We start from the raw sequence: 22,709 nt of genomic DNA, 5'->3' as shown, positions 1-22,709 counted from the left end.
TTCGGTGGCCTCAAACGGAGCCGGGTGGACCGGCGCGACGAACCTTCTCAACTACGTTAGCCGGGACGGGCTCGTTCCTTTTGGCCTACGGGTGACAACGACATACCAGGATCCGGATTATTCGCGTCGGAATCTTTCCCTTTCTTGTTTTCCGTCGGTAGGTTTTTCATTGGGCCCACAGGCGGTAAGGAAACTGGCATTAGACCGTTTGTAGTGGTATCCGCTGCTTGGAGATCGGTGTCGCGATTCCGGGGCGGCGGAGCCGTCGGCCCGTCGGATCCCTATCGGTAGGTTAGTCTCCCGGTTCTCGCCCAGGGGCCACAAGCCACGTACCTGATGGTCGGTCTTGGGGCGTTTCGGGTTCGGCCGGCCGTGATGGTGGCCGTTGTCGTCGTCGGGGCGGTCGTCACTGGGCATGTGGTCCGTAGATGCCGGATTCTTGTCACTTGCCGGGTTCGGTTGGCCGGTGAGCTCGGTAGCCCAGTCGTCCAGGGTGCCGTGGCTGAGATCCGGGGCGCGCCGACCGAGCAAGCTGGCGAGCTTGGCCACCGCCACCCGGTGAAAGACCTCCTCCTGGTTCGTTTCCTCGCCGGTATCGTCGCCGGCCGCTTCCGCCCGGAGGCCTGCCGCCCGGAGGATGGGCTCCAGGTCGGCGGCCACCTGCGGGAGGGCCTTCAGGATGTTGCTGTCCTCCACGTGGGCGTCAAAGGACTGGACCTGGGACAGAATCCAGACCTTCTGGGGGTAGCGCTGCCCCAGGCGGTGGAGGCGTCCCATCGCCTGGAGGGCGCCGTTGACCCCCTGGGGCGGCTCCATGAAGATAGCACGCGAGCACTGGTCATGCAGGTTGATCCCGACGGCGCCGGTCTGAAAGCTGGTTACCAACACGGAGACGCCGCTGTCCGGGGCATTGAAGGTGTTAGCGGCGTGGGCGCGCTCGTCGGTCGTCATGCCCGCCACGATGGTGGTCACCTCGACCCCCAGAGCGTGCAGGAACATCAGGACCACCCAGCGGACGGTGGGCCATTGGGTAAAGATCAGGAACCGGGGGTGGGGCGCGCCCGGTGCGGCAACGGGCCCGAACAGCCCCTCGGCCTCGAGGATTCGGCAGAGGTAACGGAGCTTGACGCAGTGGGCAGCCAGGTAGAAAGCCATCGCGAACCGCGTGCTCGGGGGCATGCAGACGGGATCCAGGGTCGTCTTCCGAAAGAACGTGTTGAATCCCAGGTCGCCCTGAGCCGCGTACCGCGCGACGGAGGCCGCCCGGGACCTCTTCTTCCCGAGACGGCGGTAGAGGATCTCCAGCCGCGGGTAAAACGCCAGGTGCGCGAGGCGCCGGCGGACGCCGGCCGTGAGCGGGGACCGTTGCAGCCCGGCCGTTGCGATAATCCGGGTCACGACCTGCTTGTGCAGGACGCGGCTGGCGGTGGTATGCTTCAGCTCGATAGTGGCAACCCCCAGGGGTGGGATCTCGTGTCCGATCCGGATCGCCTCCCGGGTTTCGCCCATGGGCGAAACCTCCATGGTGTCGCCCATGTCGCGGGCCAGGCAGACCATCCGCAGGATGACGGGCAGCGCGATCAGACCCTGACGCGCGGTCATGTCCCCGCGGCCGGCAATGACGGCCAGACGCTGCGGGGCCAAGAGGTGGTAAGGGGGCTCGTCCTCCTCGTCCCAGGCGGTTCCCTCCCGCGCGGCCCAGTCAAGGTATTCCGCGAGCACGTCAGTCTTCCTCATCCGGCCCTTCGGCGCTTCCCCCTCCTCCGGGCCGTCGTCGGTATCGTCGGTGTCGTCGTGGTGGTCGTGGTGGTCGTGGTAATCCGCCTGCCGGTAGAGCTGGACCAGGTACCCACACAGGTCGACGGGGCGATTCCAAATCGGGGTGGCCGTCAGGCCCCAGAAAGCGTCCGCCTCCAGCAATGAGACGGCCTGGTGACTGCGGGTTCGGATCGTCTTAATGGCATGCGCCTCGTCGGCCACGACCCGGCCAAACACGCGCGGAAACCGGGAGCAGTACGACTGCGCCGGCCGGCGCCGGGCGCGGTGGCCCTCAGCGGCGGCATCGGCCTGGCTCAGGGCGGACTGGAGATTGCCCAGGTATCGGATGGCATCCCGCCGGGTAAGGGCCCCTCCTAGGCCGCCGTCCTCCCCCTCATCCACCTCGGTTGCGGCGTCCCAGGCCTCCCCGTCCTCGTCCGGGTCATCATCGTGGTCCTCCCGACGGACGTCCGGGTTCTCCGCCCCGTCGGCGTCGTTGTGGTCGTCCTCCACCTCGGGTTCCGTCGTCCGGATTGCCCACGTCGAGTAGGCCGTCAGGACCACTGTGCGGGCCGTCGTGATCTGATCGTCGCGCAGCGCGGCCAGGCGGGTCTGCAGGTCGTCGGCCGTGTCGACCACCAGCCCTTTGAGCGCAACGTCGACCGTCGTGGCTTTACGCCCGTAGAAGATGAGCAGGGTCAGCGCATTCCCGAGCCGGCGAATGATTTCCTTAGCCCACCCGTAGACCACCCCGCTGGGACAGATGACGAGGGTGGGCTTATAGTTTTTGCCCGGGGGCGACAACGAAGGAGCGAGGTAGATCAGGCTCAGGGCGGTGAGCGTTTTGCCCAACCCGCACCCGTCGGCGAGCAGGCCCCCGCGGATGGGCAACTGCTCCTGACGTCGCATCCATTCGACCGCTACCACTTGCCAGGGTTTTAGCGCCACGGGTTCCGCGCCGGCAGCTCCCGAGACGACAGGATGGGTCCGGTCCAGCCCTAGCTCGTGGCAGCTCTCCAGGTAACTTGGCGCGAGCGCGGATGCGCGGCGCATCGACTCCCGCACGATTCTTGACAGGTCCGGGATCGTTGGCCCCTCGGCCGTATGGGTCGACTCCGCGTCGCTGCCGCCGCCGCCGTCCCCGTCGGGGTTGACGGCCGCTTCCTCGGCGAGGGCGAGCTGGGTGAGGGTCGCGACCAACTCGGTGTCGGCGCCTGGGCCCGATTCTGCCGCCGGGGCCGGGTCTTTGGCGTATACCACCCACTTGTCGAGGTCGTGCGTGAGCAGCTCCAGTAACCGGGTTCGCTGCGCCGGGCTTAGTGCCGGCCGGTCCTTGGCCTGGGCGGCCCGGGGCGCGCCCGGCATGAAGGCAAGGATCTGCTCCTCGATCTCTAGGGTCTGGCGCATCTCGTCGACCGTGACGTTGCTCGCTACGAACGCCTCGTCCTCGTCGCCCCCTTCCGATGCCGAACTGGGCCAATCCTCCGGGATCGGGTCGCCGCCCGCGGCCGGGGGGGCTGGTCCGGGTCCGCCATCAGGCTGGGCGTCACTCAGGGTGACGGTACCGGCGGTTTCGCCCGGGGGCAATATCTCCAGGTCCGGGGTGGTAGCCCACCGGCCTGACGCGGGGCGACGCGCGAAGACGGGCGCGTGTGCCTTGTTGCGTTGCGGTTTCCGCTTCCTCGGTACGCGGTCTTTTTCTTCTTGCCTGTAGACAAACGCCAACAGTTTCCAGGCGTGCACCAGGTCATAAGGGTCGAAGGTGGGGGGGCTGGCCCTCGGCCGCGTTGCGGGCGAGAAGAGGCTCGGCTTGGCCTCGATCAGTTCGCAGGCATACCACAGGGTCATGATCGCGTAGAAGGTGACATTGGTGACCCCACTGCTCTGCAGCGAGGGGGCATCCCGCCGGGTCCAGACGGTGCGTGCCACGCGGTCATAGATCACCTGCCCGAGGGTGGTATCTAGGACCTTACAATCCGAGTCCTTGAGCTCGCTCTGGCCGGCGCCAAACCGCCCCCGGCGATGCTCCACGTAAGCCGTCAGGACCTCCATGCTGTCGATATCGTCGAGATACAACCGCCACAGCTGCGCCGTGTCAGCGAGGCCCAGGGCCCCCGCCAGATTCTGGGCGTTATCGTCGAGGGTTTTGAGGTACGCAAAGTTATAGTCGATGCCGGGGAAGACGCTGTCGGCTGTCCGGGGGGGGCCGACCCTTCCGGGAGGAAGAATTACCGCCTCTGGTGGGAGGGTTTACCGCGGCCATTGCGGACCGGTAAGAAGTGTCTAGACGATAACACACCGGTTAGCCTGTTGCTTAGGGACCCTAGCCCGGACCGGGAGATCGGGAAGGAGAACTTGGGCCGAAGGTAACGGGATTTGGCCCCCGGGCGGTACTGATCCCGCCCCTGGGCTAAATGGCCGAGACACGACAGGGTCGAATCTTTAACCGGCACTCTCCCCCTCAAATCGGTCGACCGATCGATTCGAACGAAGGAATAACATGCAGAAACGGGACACTGACTCCCTTACCTTAGTTGGGATAGAGAGATCAAGACGATAGTCTAGGTGAGTAGAAAGGGCCTTTGCAAGGCAGTGAGAGATCAATATGAGATAAGACAAAGGAAGGGAGATAGAGATCACGGCGAGACAGATAACGGAGAGGGAGAGAGAAAGAAAGAGGGAGGGAGGGGGGGAGAGAGAGAAAGAAAGAGGGAGGGGGGGAGAGAGAGAGAAAGAAAGAGGGAGAGGCAGGGGCAGTAGGTCGGTAGTGAATATTTACAATCAGAAAAAGACGTTAAAGCGTCTGATTGGCCCAACCGGAATATAGCAGCTAGCTCTTGTGTAACCTGTCACGCACGTTGCAGGTCGCAGAGCCTCCTCGATCTGCCCCCGGGCAAAATATCGAGTACCCGGAATAGATACGCAGGGTGCATCCCTTGATCCATCTGATTCGTAAAATCATGTCTCATTCAGCTGTGCCAGACATTGGAGCTCACAATTGAAGTGTCTTTCATTGCCGGTATTTCGAGGGCGGTACTTACCCCAGCCGCGCTGATAAAAATGCCTGAGTTGGTGTCCAGTCAGCCCTCACCCTCGGAAATGTCCAAGTCCCTAATTTCTACACCAGCAGCCGGGGTGATGTTTGATCCGCGGGGATAGAAATCGGGATGGCGGATAGCGTAATATCTACAGGTATAGCGGGGCCGTGGATTACCGCAGCCGTGCGCATCGGAAGAATGCCTTACGGCCACGTTCTCGCCGTATATCTACATGACTTCACGCTAGATATGTAATCGATTCTACACCGCATGCAACATCAGCCCAGATCTAATCCGGGTTATACCATTTTTCACTACATTCCACTAACGCTGATCCTCGGTACAGTCTACAATAAAGCGGCTAGTCCCCCCCGATGTTTTAGCCCCTGGGCGGAAATCCTATCGCCCGTGGGCCAAACCCCGGAGACTATAGGACCCCTGGGTGATCGAGATCCCTGGCGGCTCAACTAGCAAAGTAAGAGAGGTCCCCGCCCGGGGACTCTGGCCCGGGGGCCGAAACGGCCTGGCGACCTTGACTTCGTCATATCCTAGCTCTGCTGAAGCGAACCTCTATCGGGTCGTTTCCCGCCTAATGAATATTCCTATTTTTAATGAACATCACGCCAAGAATGGCGCAGGTTCCAATCGGCTGGATCTCGTTCATGACGTCGATAGGGTTGAGGGTTACCGGGCGGGACCTCGCGTGTATCCGTCCAATCCCGAGGGGGTTTCGCACCAGGGGCGCGCTACCGATATGGCAGGATGCGCTGCTCATGTGTGGTCTGGTTGGGAGTCTAGTTGGGAGCATTCTCCGGCATTGTTACCTCCTGAAATCAGGGGATTTTCCGGATTGTCACTTCCTGAGCCGAGGAACTTCCCGGAATAGAGAAACCTTCCTGGATGCATTCCTGCCTGAGGCTCTGCCTCAGGCAATACATAGGGGCTCTTCTGCGGCTGCAGTACAAGAAAGACTACATTACATTTCCTCTTCTGCCGTATAGCAAATGTGACGCTCGTGGTCACAGGTTAGGCTGGTCAGGTGACTTGGTTATTCTTTACACCTGGGAAACCCCACTACCGGATCTTCTTTCCTTCTCCTTTTCATGTTTGTTATTCTCGTGGAACTACTGCCTAGATAGTTGAAGAATGGAACATCTTCTCTTCTAGATTGAGTCCCCGTCACAGCAAAGAGGCGCCTGCCCCGACCTCCAGGGTCCCCTTCTAATATAATCCCTTACCTGCTTGGCACCCCAAAAGGCACAACCGAGCTGGCTGCGTGGCTCTCAGAAACTCGTTTCTTCGAAGATATATGCACTCGGCATTCATTACCTCAGCTAGACTGAGACCCCCCCCCAAAAAAAAAGATAGAGGTAGTAGGATAGGTCATGGAGATTAGGAGGACCTCTGCAGCTGGCATTAACCTCTGCCTGATCCACAGGCGCTGCTTCTTGACTGCAGCAGCTATTTAAAGCGCTAAAGTCCCTTATTTTGTACTTAGAACTAGAACTAGAACTAGTTAGTGACGCCCAGGGCTTACCCCCCTGGCGGCCTTTGCCCCAGCAGGGGACGGCAGGACACGTGCCTAGGCGGTGAACCGCGGCCGTAAAATATAACTAACTACTCAGGGGTAGCTGTTGATTTTCCTCAACGTATAAACCCCCACTTAGCTACTAACCCTTCACCTTCCGGAATGGAGGCCGAGCTTTTTCAGGTACTCCCACAATTAAAGGTTCTCATCTGCCGTCACTGCGGCTATGGCGTTCGATTACCGGAGGCCGAGAATCATCTTAAAAATCAGCATGCACTGCCCCATGCTGATGTAGCCTCCATTATCCAGGCCATCCGGCAATGGCCCCAGATCGAGCAGGAGAATACCAACATCCAGATTCCTACCGTATTAGACATCCCGCTCCCCATTCTCCCCTGCCATCGCCGCGGACTACTCTGCCAGCGTGGGTCTGATCCATGCCGTTTCATCGCCTCCACCATGGAATCTCTGCGGAAGCATTGGCGCCAGGTTCATCACTGGTCTCAACAGACCCGCCGCGGCCGATTGCCCCCATCCGAGCGTGCCCGCAGCGAGGCGGAACTACAACGATCGTTTCGTACGGTCTCCTGGCAGCAGGTCTTCCCCAGCGGCCGTGGATCTCACTATATCCACATCCGGTTCCCAGACGGCCGCCAGTCTCCCCAGCCCGCTCCCGATCAGGCGCAGCACGCGGTGGACGCCGTGATCCGGGCGTGGGAGGCGGCAGAACGGGCGCAGGCGGGCGAGCCGATCCAACCCGATTCCATCACCGACGCTAACCCGTGGCTGCGGTTCACGCAGTGGGCGGTCTTTCTCCGCGATATCCCGCCCGAGGACTTGTTGCGGAGTGTGGCAGCCCCCGACCCCGAGGATCTGGCCCAGGGGCGAGATTCTGCCCGTGGGCGACATCCAGCGGCCCACCGGGACCGGGACGATGCAGTGGAGACGGCCATCCAAGCACTCTGGGGGACCGTCGACCAGCTCGCGCGGAAGAGTCAGCGGACGGTACAGCACTGCGGGTCGGCAATCCGGATGGAGGCGGTGCGGACGCAGCAGAAGGAGCTACCGTATCGCCCGCTGCTGGCGTACATGGACGAGGAGAGCATCCAGCGGCACGTATACCCGTGGCAGCAGTTGCTGACGTTCTTTGCGCGGACGCAGGCGCCCCACGACTGGGCGAGCCCCCCGTACGACTTCACCCCCCGGCAGCGGCAGAAGTGGCGTCGACTGTGGCAGGCGATGCAGGCGGAGGACGCCGTGGTGGAGGCGGCGGCGGCGGACCACGACGAGGCGGAGGATCCGGAGGAGCTGCGGCAGTGGGTAATGACCACCCGAGAGCGGGCGTGCCTGGAGTTCTGCGTGGAGCTGCTGAACCAACGGCAGCGGGGTCACGAGTACGAGAGCGCGCTGGTGTGCGCGATGGCGGTGCTGGGCCGCAGCGAGCACGGGTGGCGGTCCGCCGACAGCTACCCCCCCATTCTGTCCAAGGTGATCAAGATCGCGCGGTTCTTCGTCGTGCAGAAGGCGCTGTGGCTGGACCCCGCGGCGCGGCAGATTATCGACCTGTGGCGGAGGCGGCAAACCGACGTCCCGTGGGCGTTGACCAGCGCCGATGACGGGCTAGAGGATCTGGACGAGGGATACGTCAGTGCTTCTCCGTCCAGCGGCCCTGTACCGTCGTACGGTGCCATGGGTTGGGCCCCCGGGACGCCGTCGTCATATCCGAATTCTCGCTATGCGCGCCCTCTGGCTCGAGAGCGCTCCAGGGAGCCCCCGTCGAGTGCGCCATCCAGTGCCGGGTTCGGCACGCCCGTGTATCCCGTCCGCAGCAGCCCCATGTCGACGCTGGAGGGAGGGAGTGCGCGCACGTTCCCCGAGCAGGTGGAGCGGATGGTCCAGCGGTTTATGATCCGGGGGACGCAGGGGCCGATGCAGACACTGCTCGACTGGCGGACGTACGGGCTGAAGGTGCACTTCAACAGTACGGCGCCGGGGCACGTGGCGTGGCTCGGGGCGGACGAGATCCTATACAAGGACATCCAGTTTACGATGGGGGGCTTCCGGGGGTTCGTGCACGGGCTGACGGGGGCGACGCGGGATCTGCTGCAGCAGCTGCTCTTCACGGAGACGCCGCCGGCGATCCCATGGCGGAAACTGTACGATGACCCCACGGAGAGCACGCCCGGCTGGAGCTTTCTGCGGGACGCGCGCACGCCGTGGCCGGTGGTGGGGCGGCGGTGGCTGATCGACCGGGTGCGGGCCGATCCGCTGCTCCAGCGAGAGTTTATCCGCACCGACCACTTCCACCCCCCCAAGGTGCGGGCGTATTTCCAGCGGGTTGCGCGGTTTAAGGAGCAGCTGGCGGTGCTCGTACATATGGTGGCGGGTCAGCCGGGGCGGATCCCGGAGTTGCTCAGTCTGCAGCATGTGAACACGGACCGGAACCGCCGCCGCAGTATATACATCGAGGACGGGATGGTCACACTGGTCAGCGCATACCACAAGGGCTTCTACGCCAGCAACGACACCAAGGTCATCCATCGCTATCTCCCGCGGGAGGTCGGGGAGCTACTGGTGTACTACCTGTGGCTCGTGCTACCATTTGTGCAGCAGCTGATCGTGGCCAGCCATCCCCCCCGCAGCACGCTACCCGACGGCCACAGTCCCGGGGTTTCGACCGGGGCCGACCTCGATAACTTGGCCCCGGTCGAAACCACCGCCGTTTGGCCCACGGGCGAAAGCGATGATCCGCCCGTGGGCCACAAGGCCCGCGATTGGTCATATCTCTGGAGCGTCGATCCGGGAAGCGGCCGAGCGTGGTCATCCGATCGATTCCGTCGGATTCTGCAACGGGAGACGGAGGCGCGACTGAGCCGGAAAGGCGTCACGATTCTCGCATATCGGGATATCGCGGTGGGGATCAGCCGGCGGTTTCTGCGGCCCAGCAGTCAGTTCGCGCACAACCAGCAGGAGGAGCGGGCGACGGAGCTCACCGGGATCGACGCGGACGACGAGGATCGCATGGACCCCGAGCAGTGGGTGGGCCACATCGCGGATCTGCAGGCGGCGCACTCGTCCCATCTCGCCGGACTGATGTACGGGCGGCAGGTGACGGAGGCGGCGGGCACGACGGCGCACCGGCAGGCGATGTTCCGGCTCAGCAGCGAGGACTGGCACCGCTTCCTCGGCTTCCCGTCGGCGCAGGCGGCGGTGGACCTGCCCAGCGCACTCGGCAAGCGCAAACGCGCGCCGTGGGAGGAGGCGGCGGGCGAGCATCGGGTGTGGCGGCAGCACCGCCTGAGCCAGGCGGACGTGACGCAGGCGGCGCGGCAGATGACCGGGCAGGCGGGTCTGCAGCTGCGGGGGGTGCAGGGGCCGGCGCTGCGGGCGATCCAGGACGGCGCGAGTCCGGCGGTAGCGGTGATGCCGACGGGGGGCGGGAAGAGCATGCTGTTTATGCTGCCGGCGTGGCTGGAGCCGGGGGGCACGACGATCGTGGTGGTGCCGCTGCTGTCGCTGCGGCAGGATCTGCAGCGCCGGTGCCAGCGGCTCGGGATCGCGTGCGTGGCGTGGGAGAGCCGCTGCCCGCCGGACGACGCGTCGATCGTGCTAGTAACGCCCGAGTCGACCGAGCACCCCGACTTCCACTCGTTCGTCAACCGGCTGCGGGTGCAGCAGCGGCTGGACCGAGTGGTCGTAGACGAGTGCCATATCGTGCTGAACGACCAGGCGGACTTCCGGCCGGCGATGCGGCGGCTGGGCCATCTGACGGCCGCGCGCACGCAGATGGTATATCTGACGGCCACGTTGCCCCCCAGCGAGGAGCCGCGGTTCTTTGAGCGGATCGGGCACGCGCGAGAGACGGCGCGCATGTTCCGCGGACGAACCAGTCGGGCCAACATCCGGTACGGGGTCTGGCGGCCGGCACTGCCCGCGGGCGTGAGCCCCGGACCGCAGGCGTGGCTGGAGACGGCGGCAGTGCAGGACTTTGTGCAGCGGCAGATCCGGCAGGCGCGGCCGGGGAAGGTAATACTCTACGCGAACGTAGTGAGCCAGGTTACGGCGATGGCGCGGCTGCTGGACTGCCCGGCGTACTACAGCGGGCAGCCGGATCGGGCCGGGGTGCTGCAGCAGTTCATCGACGGGGCCGCGCCGGTACTGGTGGCGACGAGTGCGCTCGGGATGGGGGTTGATATTCCCGACATCCGCTGCATCATCCACCTCGGCGCGCCGCGGACGCTACTCGACTACGCGCAGGAAAGCGGGCGCGCGGGGCGGGACGGGCAGGCCAGCACGGCCATTATCATCCAGCCGCTCGGATGGGATACGCCGGCGAGGTGGATGGGCGAGATGGCCCCGGGCGAGTCCGAGCGGGTGCAGGGGTATTTAGAGGCACGATGTCGTCGGCAGGCGCTGGACCGGTATCTCGACGGGCCGGTGGACGGGGACCTGCGGCAGGACTGCCATAATCCGGCGGGGGACACGCCGTGTGATCAGTGCCAGCCGGTTGCCATCATAGAGCGTGGGAGTCGGCCGGCAGAATCCATTTCGCCCCGATCCAACACGCCGAGTTCGTCCCGTTCCCGTTCGCGTAGCGAGTCATTTATCTCCCAGGCGCCATATTCCATGCATCCGGACCCCAGTCCCCATCGTGGCGTCTCCCCCGCGCGGCCGTTTTCGCCCGTGGGCGACACTGGCGGGTCCCGGGCCCGGCACTGGCCGCAGGCGGATTTTCAGGCGCAGCAGCAGATGCGGCAGGAACGGTTAACGGAGGAGCAGGTAGCGGAAACGGCGCTGCAGTGGCAGGACCACTGTTATATCTGTACGCTGCAGGGCCGGGACGGGGCCAGCCACGATCTGTACGGGTGCCGCGCGGCCGACAGCCAAACGGCCAAACGGTGGATGGTCCAGGTCCGGCGGCAGATCCAGTACGCCCGATATAGCGCGTGTTTCCAGTGCGGGATGCCCCAGGCCGTGTGCCCGGGGTGGGAGAACCGCTCGCAGTGTGCGTACCGCGGGATTTTGATCCCCATGGTAGCGAGCATGGTATTTGGACCCCAGGCACCGGTAATCCAGGGCTTGTGGCAGCAACGACTGCAGCAGGCCGGGGTAGATTACCAGGATGAAGGCGCCATCATTACATTTTTAGGGCAGACGGGACGGCCCCGGCACAGCCAGTTATTTGATATATATTGCTGGCTGCGGGAGATATATCGGGAGATCGAGGATCGGTAGAAAGGTCGACTGTTATTCCCGTATATAGTCCGTCGATCCAAATCGTTCGAGGTACATATATATTTTGCCATAATCCATTCACCCACCCGATAGCGATCGACAGATAGACAGGCAGGCCAGTGAATAGGCCAGTTAGCTGATAAATAGGCAGAATCATAGAGCCGGCCATAGAAGAAGCAAGCCCCGAACAAGACCACCAAGCAGAGAAACCGGCTATACAGAAAGCCATCAACGGAGCAGATCCTGAATAACGCTACCAAGCAGGCCCGTTAGCCGATAAGTAGGTAGACCGGGAGATAGACCATAAAAGATAGGTCAGTAGATAGACAAATAGACAAGTAAATAAACAGGCAGATAAGCAGATCGGCCAGGAAAAGCAGACAGGCCAGTTAACAGATAGATAAGTAAACAGATCCAGAAATAGGCCCGTCAATAGATAGACAGACGAATTATAAAACAGACCGCTAAATAATACGTAAGCTAATAAACGGGACGGTAGGCAGATAGCCATAAAGCTAACCGATTCACAGATAGGTAAGCAGACCGGAAAGCAGTCCATAGAACAGATCCGTTAGTAAATAAACAGATATCCAGATAGATCGGCAGGCAGATAGGCAAGATAGTTAGCAAGCCGGTTAGCAGGCCAGTTAACAAGCGGATAAGGTAGGCAAACAGATAGATAGACAGGCAAATCGTAAAGTAAACCAGCAAGCAAGTAAATAAGTAAGATTAAATAATATAATAAATAATTGAAAAAGATAAGAACAATAAAATAAATAAGATTAATAAATAGTGGATAAGAGTAATAAAATAGATAAAAACAATATATCAAGAAGGTTAGTAGATAATAAATAAATATAGTAGAATAAGTAGACGGTTAATAGATAAACATTAGAAAATAATTAAAGAAAAAGAATCAATTGATAATTTAAATAGATAAAATTAAAAATTAAAAAAATAAGATAAAAAAAGGAAAATTAATATAGAAATAAAATCGATAAAATTACTCAATAGTTAAAAGGGGTAAATTTAGTAGGTTTAAAAAGGAGAAAATAATAAAGAAAATTATTAAAAAGATAAATATAATAGATAGAATTTATAGAATAGAAGGATTGTAAGATACGTAAGATTGTAGAATACATAAGATTATAAAATAAATAAGATTAGTTAATAGATAGGATTGTAGGATACGTAGAATTGTAGAATTGTAAGATTGTAAGATATATAAGATATGTAGAATATATAGGATATATAAGATATATAGAAATGTAAGATATATAAAATTGTAGAATACATAAGATTATAAAATAGATAGGATTAGTCAATAGATAGAATATGTAAGATTGTAAAATATATAAAATATATAAAATATATAAAATATATAAAATATATAAGATTGTAAGATAAATAGGATTAGTTAATAGATAGAATTGTAAAATACGTAGGATTGTAGGATTGTAAGATTGTAAGATATATAAATAGATAGAATCAGTAGAATAGATAAGATTTATAAAATAAAGAAAGTTAGGAAACGAAAGAGAAATTTGGCCAAAATATAGCAGATAATTATATATATCGAAAATTGTTAATAAATTATATTAGAGTTATATAAAATATATTTATACGCAAAAGATATTATAGGACGATTCGATTAGGATTTTACAGAATGATTTTTAAAGGTATATTGAAAGCGATAGAAAAGGAGCAAAATAGTATATTTTAATAATCGATTTAAATAGAACTAATTAAGATAGAGTATTAGAGCAAAACTAAAAGATTGCTTAAAATAAATAAAAAGATTGATAGATATAAAAGATAATTTTAAAAAGATTTGATTGATATAAATAATGCAGTCAATTTAGGACCGATAAAATATTATTAAAGTTAGATAATAGGTAATAATAGATAATTTAGAATAGATATAATAGTTTATTAAAAGGTAGTAGAACAGTAGAAATATAATAAAACAGCAAGAATAGTAATTAGATTATCGAAAAATATACATTAGGGTTAGTATATTCCGGGAATATATATTAGATTTTATAATTAACAGTTCAGATATAGGTTTTAACAATAGAAATTAATTTACATTAGAGAGATATAGGTATTTACATTAAAAATTACATAACATTTAGAAAAGATAGATATAAGGGCATAAAAATTAAAGTAAATATATATTGAAGATCAAGTTAGCCGAATTATAATGACTAACTGGTATTAAAAATATAATACAGATTGATAGCAATAAATCAGCAGAAGATTGTATTACAAAACCAATTATAAAATAAGTTGTTAATTTTAAAGAAAAGAGAAATTTAAATAGAAATATAGCAGATAACAATATATATAAAGAATTGTTAATAAATTACATTCAGATTTTATAAAATGGATTTATGAACGAGAGATAATATAGAACAGTTCAATTCAGATTTACAAAAAAAGATTTACAGAAATAATAGTATTAAATGATAAAATTAATTTTAGTTTAAATAGAGAAAAAAGAGAAATTACAAAAACATTAAATAATGCGAAATAAATATAATAAATGTAACAGTTAGTAATACAAGTATCAAAAGATATATAACTGTAATATAAATAATTTGAGTTAACAATTCAAATAAAAAATAAAAAAAATTAAATAAGATTTAGTTAATACAGAAATAAATATTAGATAAAATATTATTAACAGATTAAAATATATATCAATTTACATAAAAGAATGGATTTTAGGGGTAATGTATCAAGAACAAAATTTCTATTCCACAACTTCGGGTGGGATCAAGGTTTATCCCAGTTAGGGTAGGGCGCAGGACGTTATATAATTAGCTAGTGCCTGCCCTGTTTACGTTTATACCATATAACTTTAACGTTTATCCCAATTAGGTTACTGTAGCTTGCTCTGTCCCAAAGTTGGATAGGATACAGTTCGACTGCTTATCTATCTGTAAATCCAATATCAGTCCGATCTATCCTGGTTTGAATCCGTGGGAGCTGATCGAAAACGAGAACCAGTTTTGTTAGGGTTAGACTGTAGCCGCGCTGCATCGTCACATTAGCCCGCCACTGTAACTCCAATTGCGGGACCGTTATGGGTCCGATCGACCATCCGTTCGATTCAGGGGAAATAAGAGCCAATTCTCCAGTAAAGACGTAGATTTTGCATTTTACTATATTACTTACCCAGTCCCTTCCCTAATCTATCCGCACCCGATACCGTTTACCCATGTTAAGGTGCGGGCAGGCAGGAGATATGCGGATCCCGGAACAGATAATATAGCGTTCCGGGCCACGCTAAGGGGGTTGTAAGGCACTAACCTCAAAAACGTAGTATTGACGAAGAACAAGCTACTTGGAGTACAGCTTGTTCTGGGGGAAACTCCTAATTACGCGTACTATCTGTGGGTCATGTCACAGGTGTCACGTGACCCAGCATACCGGAAGGTCCCTGACAGGGGTGCCTCAGGCACCCTAGATCTGTACCGTGATAACCCGAGAACCCAGGGATAATTGGCTCCATCGTTAGGGTTACGGTATTGACCTACCAGGTTCATCCATTCTTGCAATTAAGCTAGTGGTTCAGCTATTATCAATAATCTAACTGTTGCGGACTGTGATCTGCCTCCGAAGACGTTCCTTCGCGATACCCTATAACCTAACTACCCGATCGGGACTAGCGTCAGAGCTGACTCACATATATTGTGATTAGCTCCTATATAGCTTTATAATCTAACTTAGTTTCTTCGTTAAATGCATACTCTACATTTTCGTGATTTCTTATCGCCAGCGTAGCCGTTCGTTACAGTTGGAATTCGACTGTAATTACGTTACATCATTACGTTAGCCGCTGCAGCCGTAATTGCGGGACCGTAATAGGTTCGATTAACCGTCCGATCGACTCAGAGAAAGAAAAAGAGCCAAATATCGGATTTCTCCAGCAAAGACGTAGGTTTTGTTTTTTACTATATCATTTACTCGGTATCTTTCCCATTCTATCCGCACTGATACCTGTTTACCCAGTTATTCAGCTGTTGTTATCAATCTAACTATCAGTTAGTATTACGTTACTAAGCCAGTTCACTACGCAGCCACCATGGACCATCAGATTTTTACCCGGCTACCGACGTTGCCCATTATCATTTGCAAAACATGCCAGCACGGCGTGTGGCCACAGGAAGTCCAGTGCCATTTGAAAAACGGAGCCCATCGGCTGGTTTCCCATTAGCAAACCGTGCAGATCAGCGAGGCCGTTCAGCAGTAGCCCGACCTTATCCATCAACTCACGGAGATGCAATGGCCCAAGCAACTCCAGCAACCTTTACCCAGACTGAAGATCTATTCCAATGGGTTACTATGCCAACGGGACTTCCACTGTATGTATGTCGGCCGCAGTATGGAGAGTATGTGCCGTCATTGGCGTAAGATCTATCAATAGTCTAAATCGCGCCATCGTAGCCGAATCCACGCAGATGCTCGGCAGGATACAGAGAAAGAATTGCAACAGTTCTACCGACCCGTGGCATACCAGCAGATTTTTCCATCCCGCCAGGGCTCCCATTATATCCCCATTATCGGCGAGGAAGACATCCCATTCAGTACTCCTGACACGATCGATCAGGCGCTACAGGAGGTCGAGACTGTATGGACCGAGGCACAGGCAGCGCAGATGTAGGAAACTATTCAGGCGTGCGAGATTACTGACGCGAACCCGTGGCTGCGCATGACCGGCTGGTCAGAATACCTGAAAGCTGTTACCCCCCACGATTTAACCCGGGTAATTGCTCCGCCCGAGGAGGATCCTACTGAACCCGAGGACCCGGTCGAACAGGGAGTCCGCCAGCTGTAGACTACAATGGAACAGCTAGTCCGTAAATGCCAGCGGACGGTCCGATCCAGTAGTTTTGCTATCCGATTTACTGCGGTACAATCAGATGCCGGGACTGTCCCGCCGCATCAGCCACTGCAGGCATACATAAATGCAGAAAGTATCGTTAAACACGTCCAGCCGTGGCAGCAAATTCTCGCGTTTATTGCCCGCATACAGGCCCCCCACGATTGGACCAGCCCGCCGTACGGGATGACCCTCCAGCAGCGCAAATGGTGGCACCAGTTGTAGGCGCTAGCCGTACAGCCGTTGCACAACAACAATAAAGGTATCGAGGCTGATGAAACAGACGAGATAGCCGCGTGACAAATGAATCTACTGGAGTAGCGATACTTGAAGTTTTGTATCAAGCTACTAAACCAGAAACAGCGGGAATACGAATACAAAAATGTATTAATCTGTGCTATAGCCGTATAGGGCTAGAGTTACGACCGCTGGCGAAATGCTAAAAGTTATCCGCCGATCTTATCCCGCGTGATCAAGGTGACTCGATTTATGGTAGTGCAAATAGCACTATGGCTGGACCCGGATCCGGAAACTATTATCTAGATATAGCTGCAAAAGGCAGACTGTACCTAGTGGGCATTAGCCAGTACCGATAATACGCTGAAAAGTATCGAGTCCGATAAGGGATATTTCAGCGAGACCAAGGCAGACCGGCTACGATATTCTTCCGGATTCCTGCTTCCGTCATTCCCCCCCACATCGTCCGTGCGAATTAACAGCCAGGAGTTACAGCCACTAGTTGCCACCCCCCGGAATCGCCGTACGGGCAAGTCGTTCCAGGAACAGTTAGCGTCCATAGTACAGGCATTCATGGTACAGGGGACAGCCGGGCCCATGCAGACGCTGCTGGATTGGCAGACATACGGGCTCAAAATCCATTACAATACTACTGCCGCGGGACATATTACCTGGCACAGTAACGAGGAGATCGGATACCAGCACATCCAGTTTACTATAGGCGATTTCCGCGGCTTCGTACATGGGCTGGTCGGGGTCACCCAGCAGAAACTGTATGATATCCTTGGCGTCAGCCAGACTCACGAGCTGCCAGTCATCCCGTGACACGCTATGTACAACGATCTTATCCAGCGGACGGTAGGATAGAGCTTTTTGAAGGACGGGCGCACGCAGTGACCAATAGATGGGCCGCAATGGGTCCGGGACCGGCTGCGGACCGAGCCGGCTATGCAGGCCCAATTTACTGTCCGGCAGCGGCAGCAATAACTGCACCCTCCAGCCGTAACATAGTACTTCCAGCAGGTAGTGCAGTTCAAAGAGAAGCTAGCCGTCCTAATGCAGGTAGTAGCCGGGCAGCCGGCTCGGGCCCCCGAGCTATTAAGTATCCAACATGTGAATACTACGATTAACCGGCAGCGCAATATATTTATCGAGGACGGGCTGGTAGCAATAGTTAGTGCATATCACAAGGGGTTTTATGCTAGCAATAATATTAAAGTGATTAACCGGTATTTACCGCGGGAGGTCGGAGAGCTCGTAATATAATATTTGTGATTAGCGTTACCATTTGTTCAGCAATTCGAGGCGTAGCAGATATGGCACGAGTTACCGTCTACAGTCAGCCGGGTTTCCCCTAACCGGGAGGATACATTTATCTAGGAATCCAATCCCGGGACGCAGCATCAATGGTTATCCGAGCGATTGCGTAAAACATTTAAACGCAAAACGAAAATAGTACTGTACTACCCAATCAATATCCAGGCATACCGGGAGCTCGCTATCGGGATCAGCCGACGGTTCATGCGGCTATCTAACGCGTTTGTACATAACTGCCAGAAGGAACAGGAGGTCGCGGTACAGGTACTTAACCCGGACGCGAAAGACGGAATGGATTCAGAGCAATAGATGAACCATATTGCTGACCTGCAGGCAATACATTCGTCCTATTTAGCCGGTACCGTATATGCGCGGGATATTATGGAGCAAGCTGGTACTACTGTTTACCGGCGGCAAATGTTTCGCTTGTCCAGTACGGACTGGTATCGATTTTTGGTATTTAAATTGACTGTTATATTACCTGTCGAAATCTGTGGCCAGCGGATACGGTCTCCGTAGAAGGCCGAAGCCGAAAAAAACCAGATAATGCGGCACTACCGGCTGCATATTGCCGATATAGGCTAGGCACTGCGCGAGATGAGTGGCCAGGAGATGGCCGCACTGCGGGAGATCCAGGCCCCGGCTATCCGGGCCATCCAGGACGGGTCGAATCCGGTAATAGCAGTTATGCGGACAGGAGGCGGTAAGAGTATACTATTTATACTACCGGTATTCGTGAAATCCGGAAGTACAACAATTGTAGTCGTTCCGCTAGTCGCACTGCGGCAGGACATAATATCGCGATACCGGGCACTAGACATTCTGTATATGGCGTAGGAGAGCCGGCGGCCGCCCGACGAGGTAACTATTGTACTGGTTACGCCCGAATCAGCCGTTACCGACGATTTCTAGACGTTCATTAACCGGCTGCAGCAGATACGGCAGCTGAACTGTATCGTAATTAACGAATGCTATACGATATTGAATAACTAGCGCGATTTCCGGCCAGAATTGCGGCAATTAGGACAGTTAAATCACGCCCGCACGCAGATAATATTATTGACGGCTACGTTACCGTTGCAGCTGGAGCCCACGTTATGGCAGCAAATGGGATATTTGGCAAACTTCGTACATTTGTTCCGGGATCGTATTAGCCGGTCCAATGTTGTATACCGGATCTGGGAGCCTGACGTCCCGCGCCGGACGGGATCCGCGTGAGTAACCAGTGAGCCAGTAGTAACATTTATTCGAGAGCGAATTCAGCAGGTATAGAGTGGGCAGATCATAATATACGGATCCGTGGTAAACCAGGTCGTTACCGTCGCGGGCGAGCTGGCATGTAAAGCATTTTACAGCGCGCAAATTGATAAAACCTCCATTTTGCAGCGGTTCATCGAGGGCCCGAGCCGAATGATTGTCGTTACTAGCGCACTGGGGATAGGAGTAGACATTCCCGATATCCGGAGTATCATTTATCTGGGCAGACTACAGTCATTATTGGAGTACGCGCAAGAGAGCGGACGGGCCGGCCGGAATAAACAAACTAGCGAGGCTATTATCATTTAGTCTGCCGGATAGGCCGCCCGGATGCCGGATACATCGATCAATATGATCGGGACCGATCAGGAGCTGGTCGACCAATATATAGAGGTTGAACCCGGGATCGGATGCCGACGATATGTATTAGACGGATACATAAATGAGACGATAGATAGGTACAGCCGGCGGTATTGCCAGGATTCCGATGTCTACGAGATCGCGTGTAATAGATGTAATCCCGATTAGATAGTACAGGAGTCTATAGTTAGCGTATCCCTATTTTCCGGTCCATTGGCCAGCCAGAAAGCGAGCCACCCGGATTGGATGATACGTGAGTCCGTGGTCAGCGTATCCTCATCCCCCGGTCCATTAGCCAGCCAGGAAGCCAGCCAGGAGGCCAGCCATCAGGTCAGCCAGGAGGTCAGCCATCAGGTCAGCCAGGAGGTCAGCCATCAGATCAGCCATTTCAATACCGGGTCCCCCAGCCCGTCCGCCAGTGAAGCATCCAGTGACTCGTTCGTTACCCAAGTCCAGCATCTATCGCTTATCCCGTCCGCAAGCCCCCCATCGGGCCCATCAGTTCCCAATTAGTTACCCCGTGCGAAATGCCGCCGGATCGACAGTATCGAGCCCCCGCCCCCTACCGAGCCGCCCACGGTAGATGTCGTCGAGTGCCAGCGCCAGCGGGTATAGGCCCAGCGCCAGGCCGCCCCGCACGTTACCCGCCAGGCCATCGACGCGCAGCAGTGGCTGAACGAGAAGATCATCGAGCGAGAGATACCCCCGTGGCAGCGGCAGTATTATATATATACGCTAGAGGGATACAATCGGTACGAACACGAGCTGTATTTTTGCCGCAATCCCGATGTCACACGGGTCTAGGCGTGGATGCAGGCCGTCCGCAGCCAGCGGATCCGATATGCCCCGTATTCGGCGTGTTTCCGCTGTAGGATGCCGCAGACCATTTGCCGTCAGTGAGACCAGAGCGTACCCCAGCGGGAAAATTGCGTGTATAAGGATATATTGGTTCCTATGACGGCAATAATGTTGTTTGGACCGTGGTACGATCAGATCCAGCCGTTGTGGCAGCGGCGCTTACGGTAACACGAGATAGATAGCAAAAATATCGGGCAGGTAGTGCGGTTTTTCGGGCAGGCTACCGACGGAACCCGGGGGCAATACAGCCAGTTGTTCTATACATTTTGTTGGTTATAGCAGATTTGCAAGGAATTGGAGGGCATCCACTGTACACCCGGAATCCGGCAGTTTATCAGTTAATGAATCCATTCGATAATGCCATATAGATATTGATTTTGATCCCATGATAGCGAGCATGGTATTTGGCCCCAGGCATAGGGAATCCAGGGCTTATGGCAGTAACGATTGTAGCAGGCCGTAGAAACAGGCCCGAACGAGATCACGAAACAGGGAGAAACTATAAATAAAGCCATACACGGAATAGGTCCCGAATAATGCTACCAAGCAGGCCCGTTAGCCGATAAGTAGGTAGAGCGGGAGACAGATCAAAACAGATTGGTCAGTAGATCGGTAAATAGGTAGGTAGATAGATAGGTAGATAGATAGGTAGGCCGTCGAACAGACGATAGAACAGATCAGTTAGCTGATAGACAGGTAGATAGACAGGTAGATAGACAGGTAGATAGACAGGTAGATAGACAGGTAGATAGACAGGGAGATAGACAGGGAGATAGCCAGGGAGATGGCCAGGGAGATAGATAGGTAGATAGCCAGGTAGATAGACAGGCAGACCGTGGAACAGACGATAGAACAGATCAGTTAGCTGATAGACAGGTAGATAGACAGGTAGATAGACAGGTAGATAGACAGGGAGATAGACAGGGAGATAGCCAGGGAGATAGACAGGTAGATAGCCAGGTAGATAGACAGGCAGACCGTGGAACAGACGATAGAACAGATCAGTTAGCAGATAAACAGGTAGATAGACAGGGAAATATACAGGTAGACCGTGGAACAGACTACCAAGTCAATAGGTAGGCCGGTAAACGGGCCGGTAGGTAGACGGCCATAAAGGTAACCGGTCAGAAGATAGGCAGGCAACCGGTCAGCAGATAGGCAGGCCGGTAGATAGGTACGCAGGCCCGGAGCAGGCCGGTTGGCAGGTAGACCGGGAACAGACCACAGAACAGATCAGTTAGCAGATAGGTGGACAGGCGGATAGGGAGGTAGATAGGCAGGTAAACAGGGAGGCCAGTTAGCAGATAGACAGGCGAATTATAAAACAGGCTGCTAAGTAAATCGGTAGGCCGGAAAACGAGCTGGTAGGTAGGCGGCCATCAAGGTAACCGGTTAGCAGATAAACAGGGAGACCGGAAAGCAGACATAGAACAGATCAGTTAGTAGGTAGGCAGGCGGACAGGTAGGCCGGTAGATAGGTAAGTAAGCCGACAGGCCGATAGGTAAGCAGTATTTGTAGGATAGGTAGGATTGGAAGATACATAGGATACATAGGATATGTAGGATTTGTAGGATTTGTAGGGTTGTCAGATAGATAGAGGTTGTCAGATAGATAGGGTTGTCGAGTAAATAGGATTTAGGATACATAGGATACATAGGATTTGTAGGATTTGTAGGATTGTCGGATAGATAGGGTTGTCGGGTAGATTAGATTATCGGGTAGATACGATTGTAGGATACGTAGGATTTATAGGATTTGTAGGATTTGTAGGATTTGTAGGATTGTTGGATAGAAAGGATTGTACGATAGTTAGGATTTGTAAAATTAATAAAGATAGTAAAACGGGTAGAGAAAGTAGAAAAAATAGAATTAATAGATTTGGTAGATTATTAAATAGGTAGAATTAGTAGGATATATAGGATAGATAAGTTTTGTAAGATAGATAGAGATAGTAAAATAGATAGAAATTGTACAAAAAATAGAATTAGTAGAATTAGTAGGTTAGTAGAATAGAAAGATTTATAAGATAGATAGGATTGTAGAATAGATAGAGTAGTAAAATGGATAAAGTTAATATAATAGATAAAGTTGGTTTTAATTGTTTACATTAGGGTTATATTTGATTTTTTAGGCAAATATTCAAATTTACGTAATTTGGTCAGACATAATATAGCAACGGGTTATTTACATAATTAACGTAATGCGGGATATATAGCATTATATATCATTAAA

At 53.6% G+C, this 22,709-nt stretch overlaps 3 protein-coding genes across 3 annotated transcripts; 2 read left to right on the top strand and 1 right to left on the bottom strand.

The window, feature by feature from the left end:
• Positions 1 to 10: 10 nt before the first annotated feature.
• On the bottom strand, positions 11 to 4,772 carry KD926_004699 (uncharacterized protein; the record flags this gene model as incomplete). The annotated part of the gene is made up of 6 exons (XM_053095305.1): positions 11 to 51; positions 107 to 281; positions 334 to 3,950; positions 4,013 to 4,041; positions 4,616 to 4,641; positions 4,755 to 4,772. The coding sequence occupies 6 exons, from the start codon at positions 4,770 to 4,772 to the stop codon at positions 11 to 13; spliced, it is 3,906 nt and encodes a 1,301-aa protein (XP_052950016.1).
• A 1,714-nt stretch (positions 4,773 to 6,486) lies between these two features.
• On the top strand, positions 6,487 to 11,559 carry KD926_004698 (uncharacterized protein; the record flags this gene model as incomplete). Its single annotated transcript, XM_053095303.1, has 1 exon — positions 6,487 to 11,559. The coding sequence occupies one exon, from the start codon at positions 6,487 to 6,489 to the stop codon at positions 11,557 to 11,559; it is 5,073 nt and encodes a 1,690-aa protein (XP_052950015.1).
• Positions 11,560 to 15,705: 4,146 nt separating this feature from the next.
• KD926_004697 (uncharacterized protein) lies at positions 15,706 to 17,509 on the top strand (the record flags this gene model as incomplete). The annotated part of the gene is made up of 3 exons (XM_053095302.1): positions 15,706 to 15,956; positions 16,012 to 16,195; positions 17,021 to 17,509. 3 exons carry the CDS (start codon positions 15,706 to 15,708, stop codon positions 17,507 to 17,509), a joined length of 924 nt encoding a protein of 307 aa, XP_052950014.1.
• Positions 17,510 to 22,709: the final 5,200 nt, after the last annotated feature.

The sequence above is a fragment of the Aspergillus affinis genome (genome assembly GCF_023601865.1).
Source record: "Aspergillus affinis strain CMG 70 chromosome Unknown NODE_228_length_25518_cov_509_819543, whole genome shotgun sequence".
NCBI classification, from domain to species: domain Eukaryota; kingdom Fungi; phylum Ascomycota; class Eurotiomycetes; order Eurotiales; family Aspergillaceae; genus Aspergillus; species Aspergillus affinis.
Note: the sequence above shows the minus strand (reverse complement) of the source record. Positions and strands in the feature narration are given on the sequence as shown.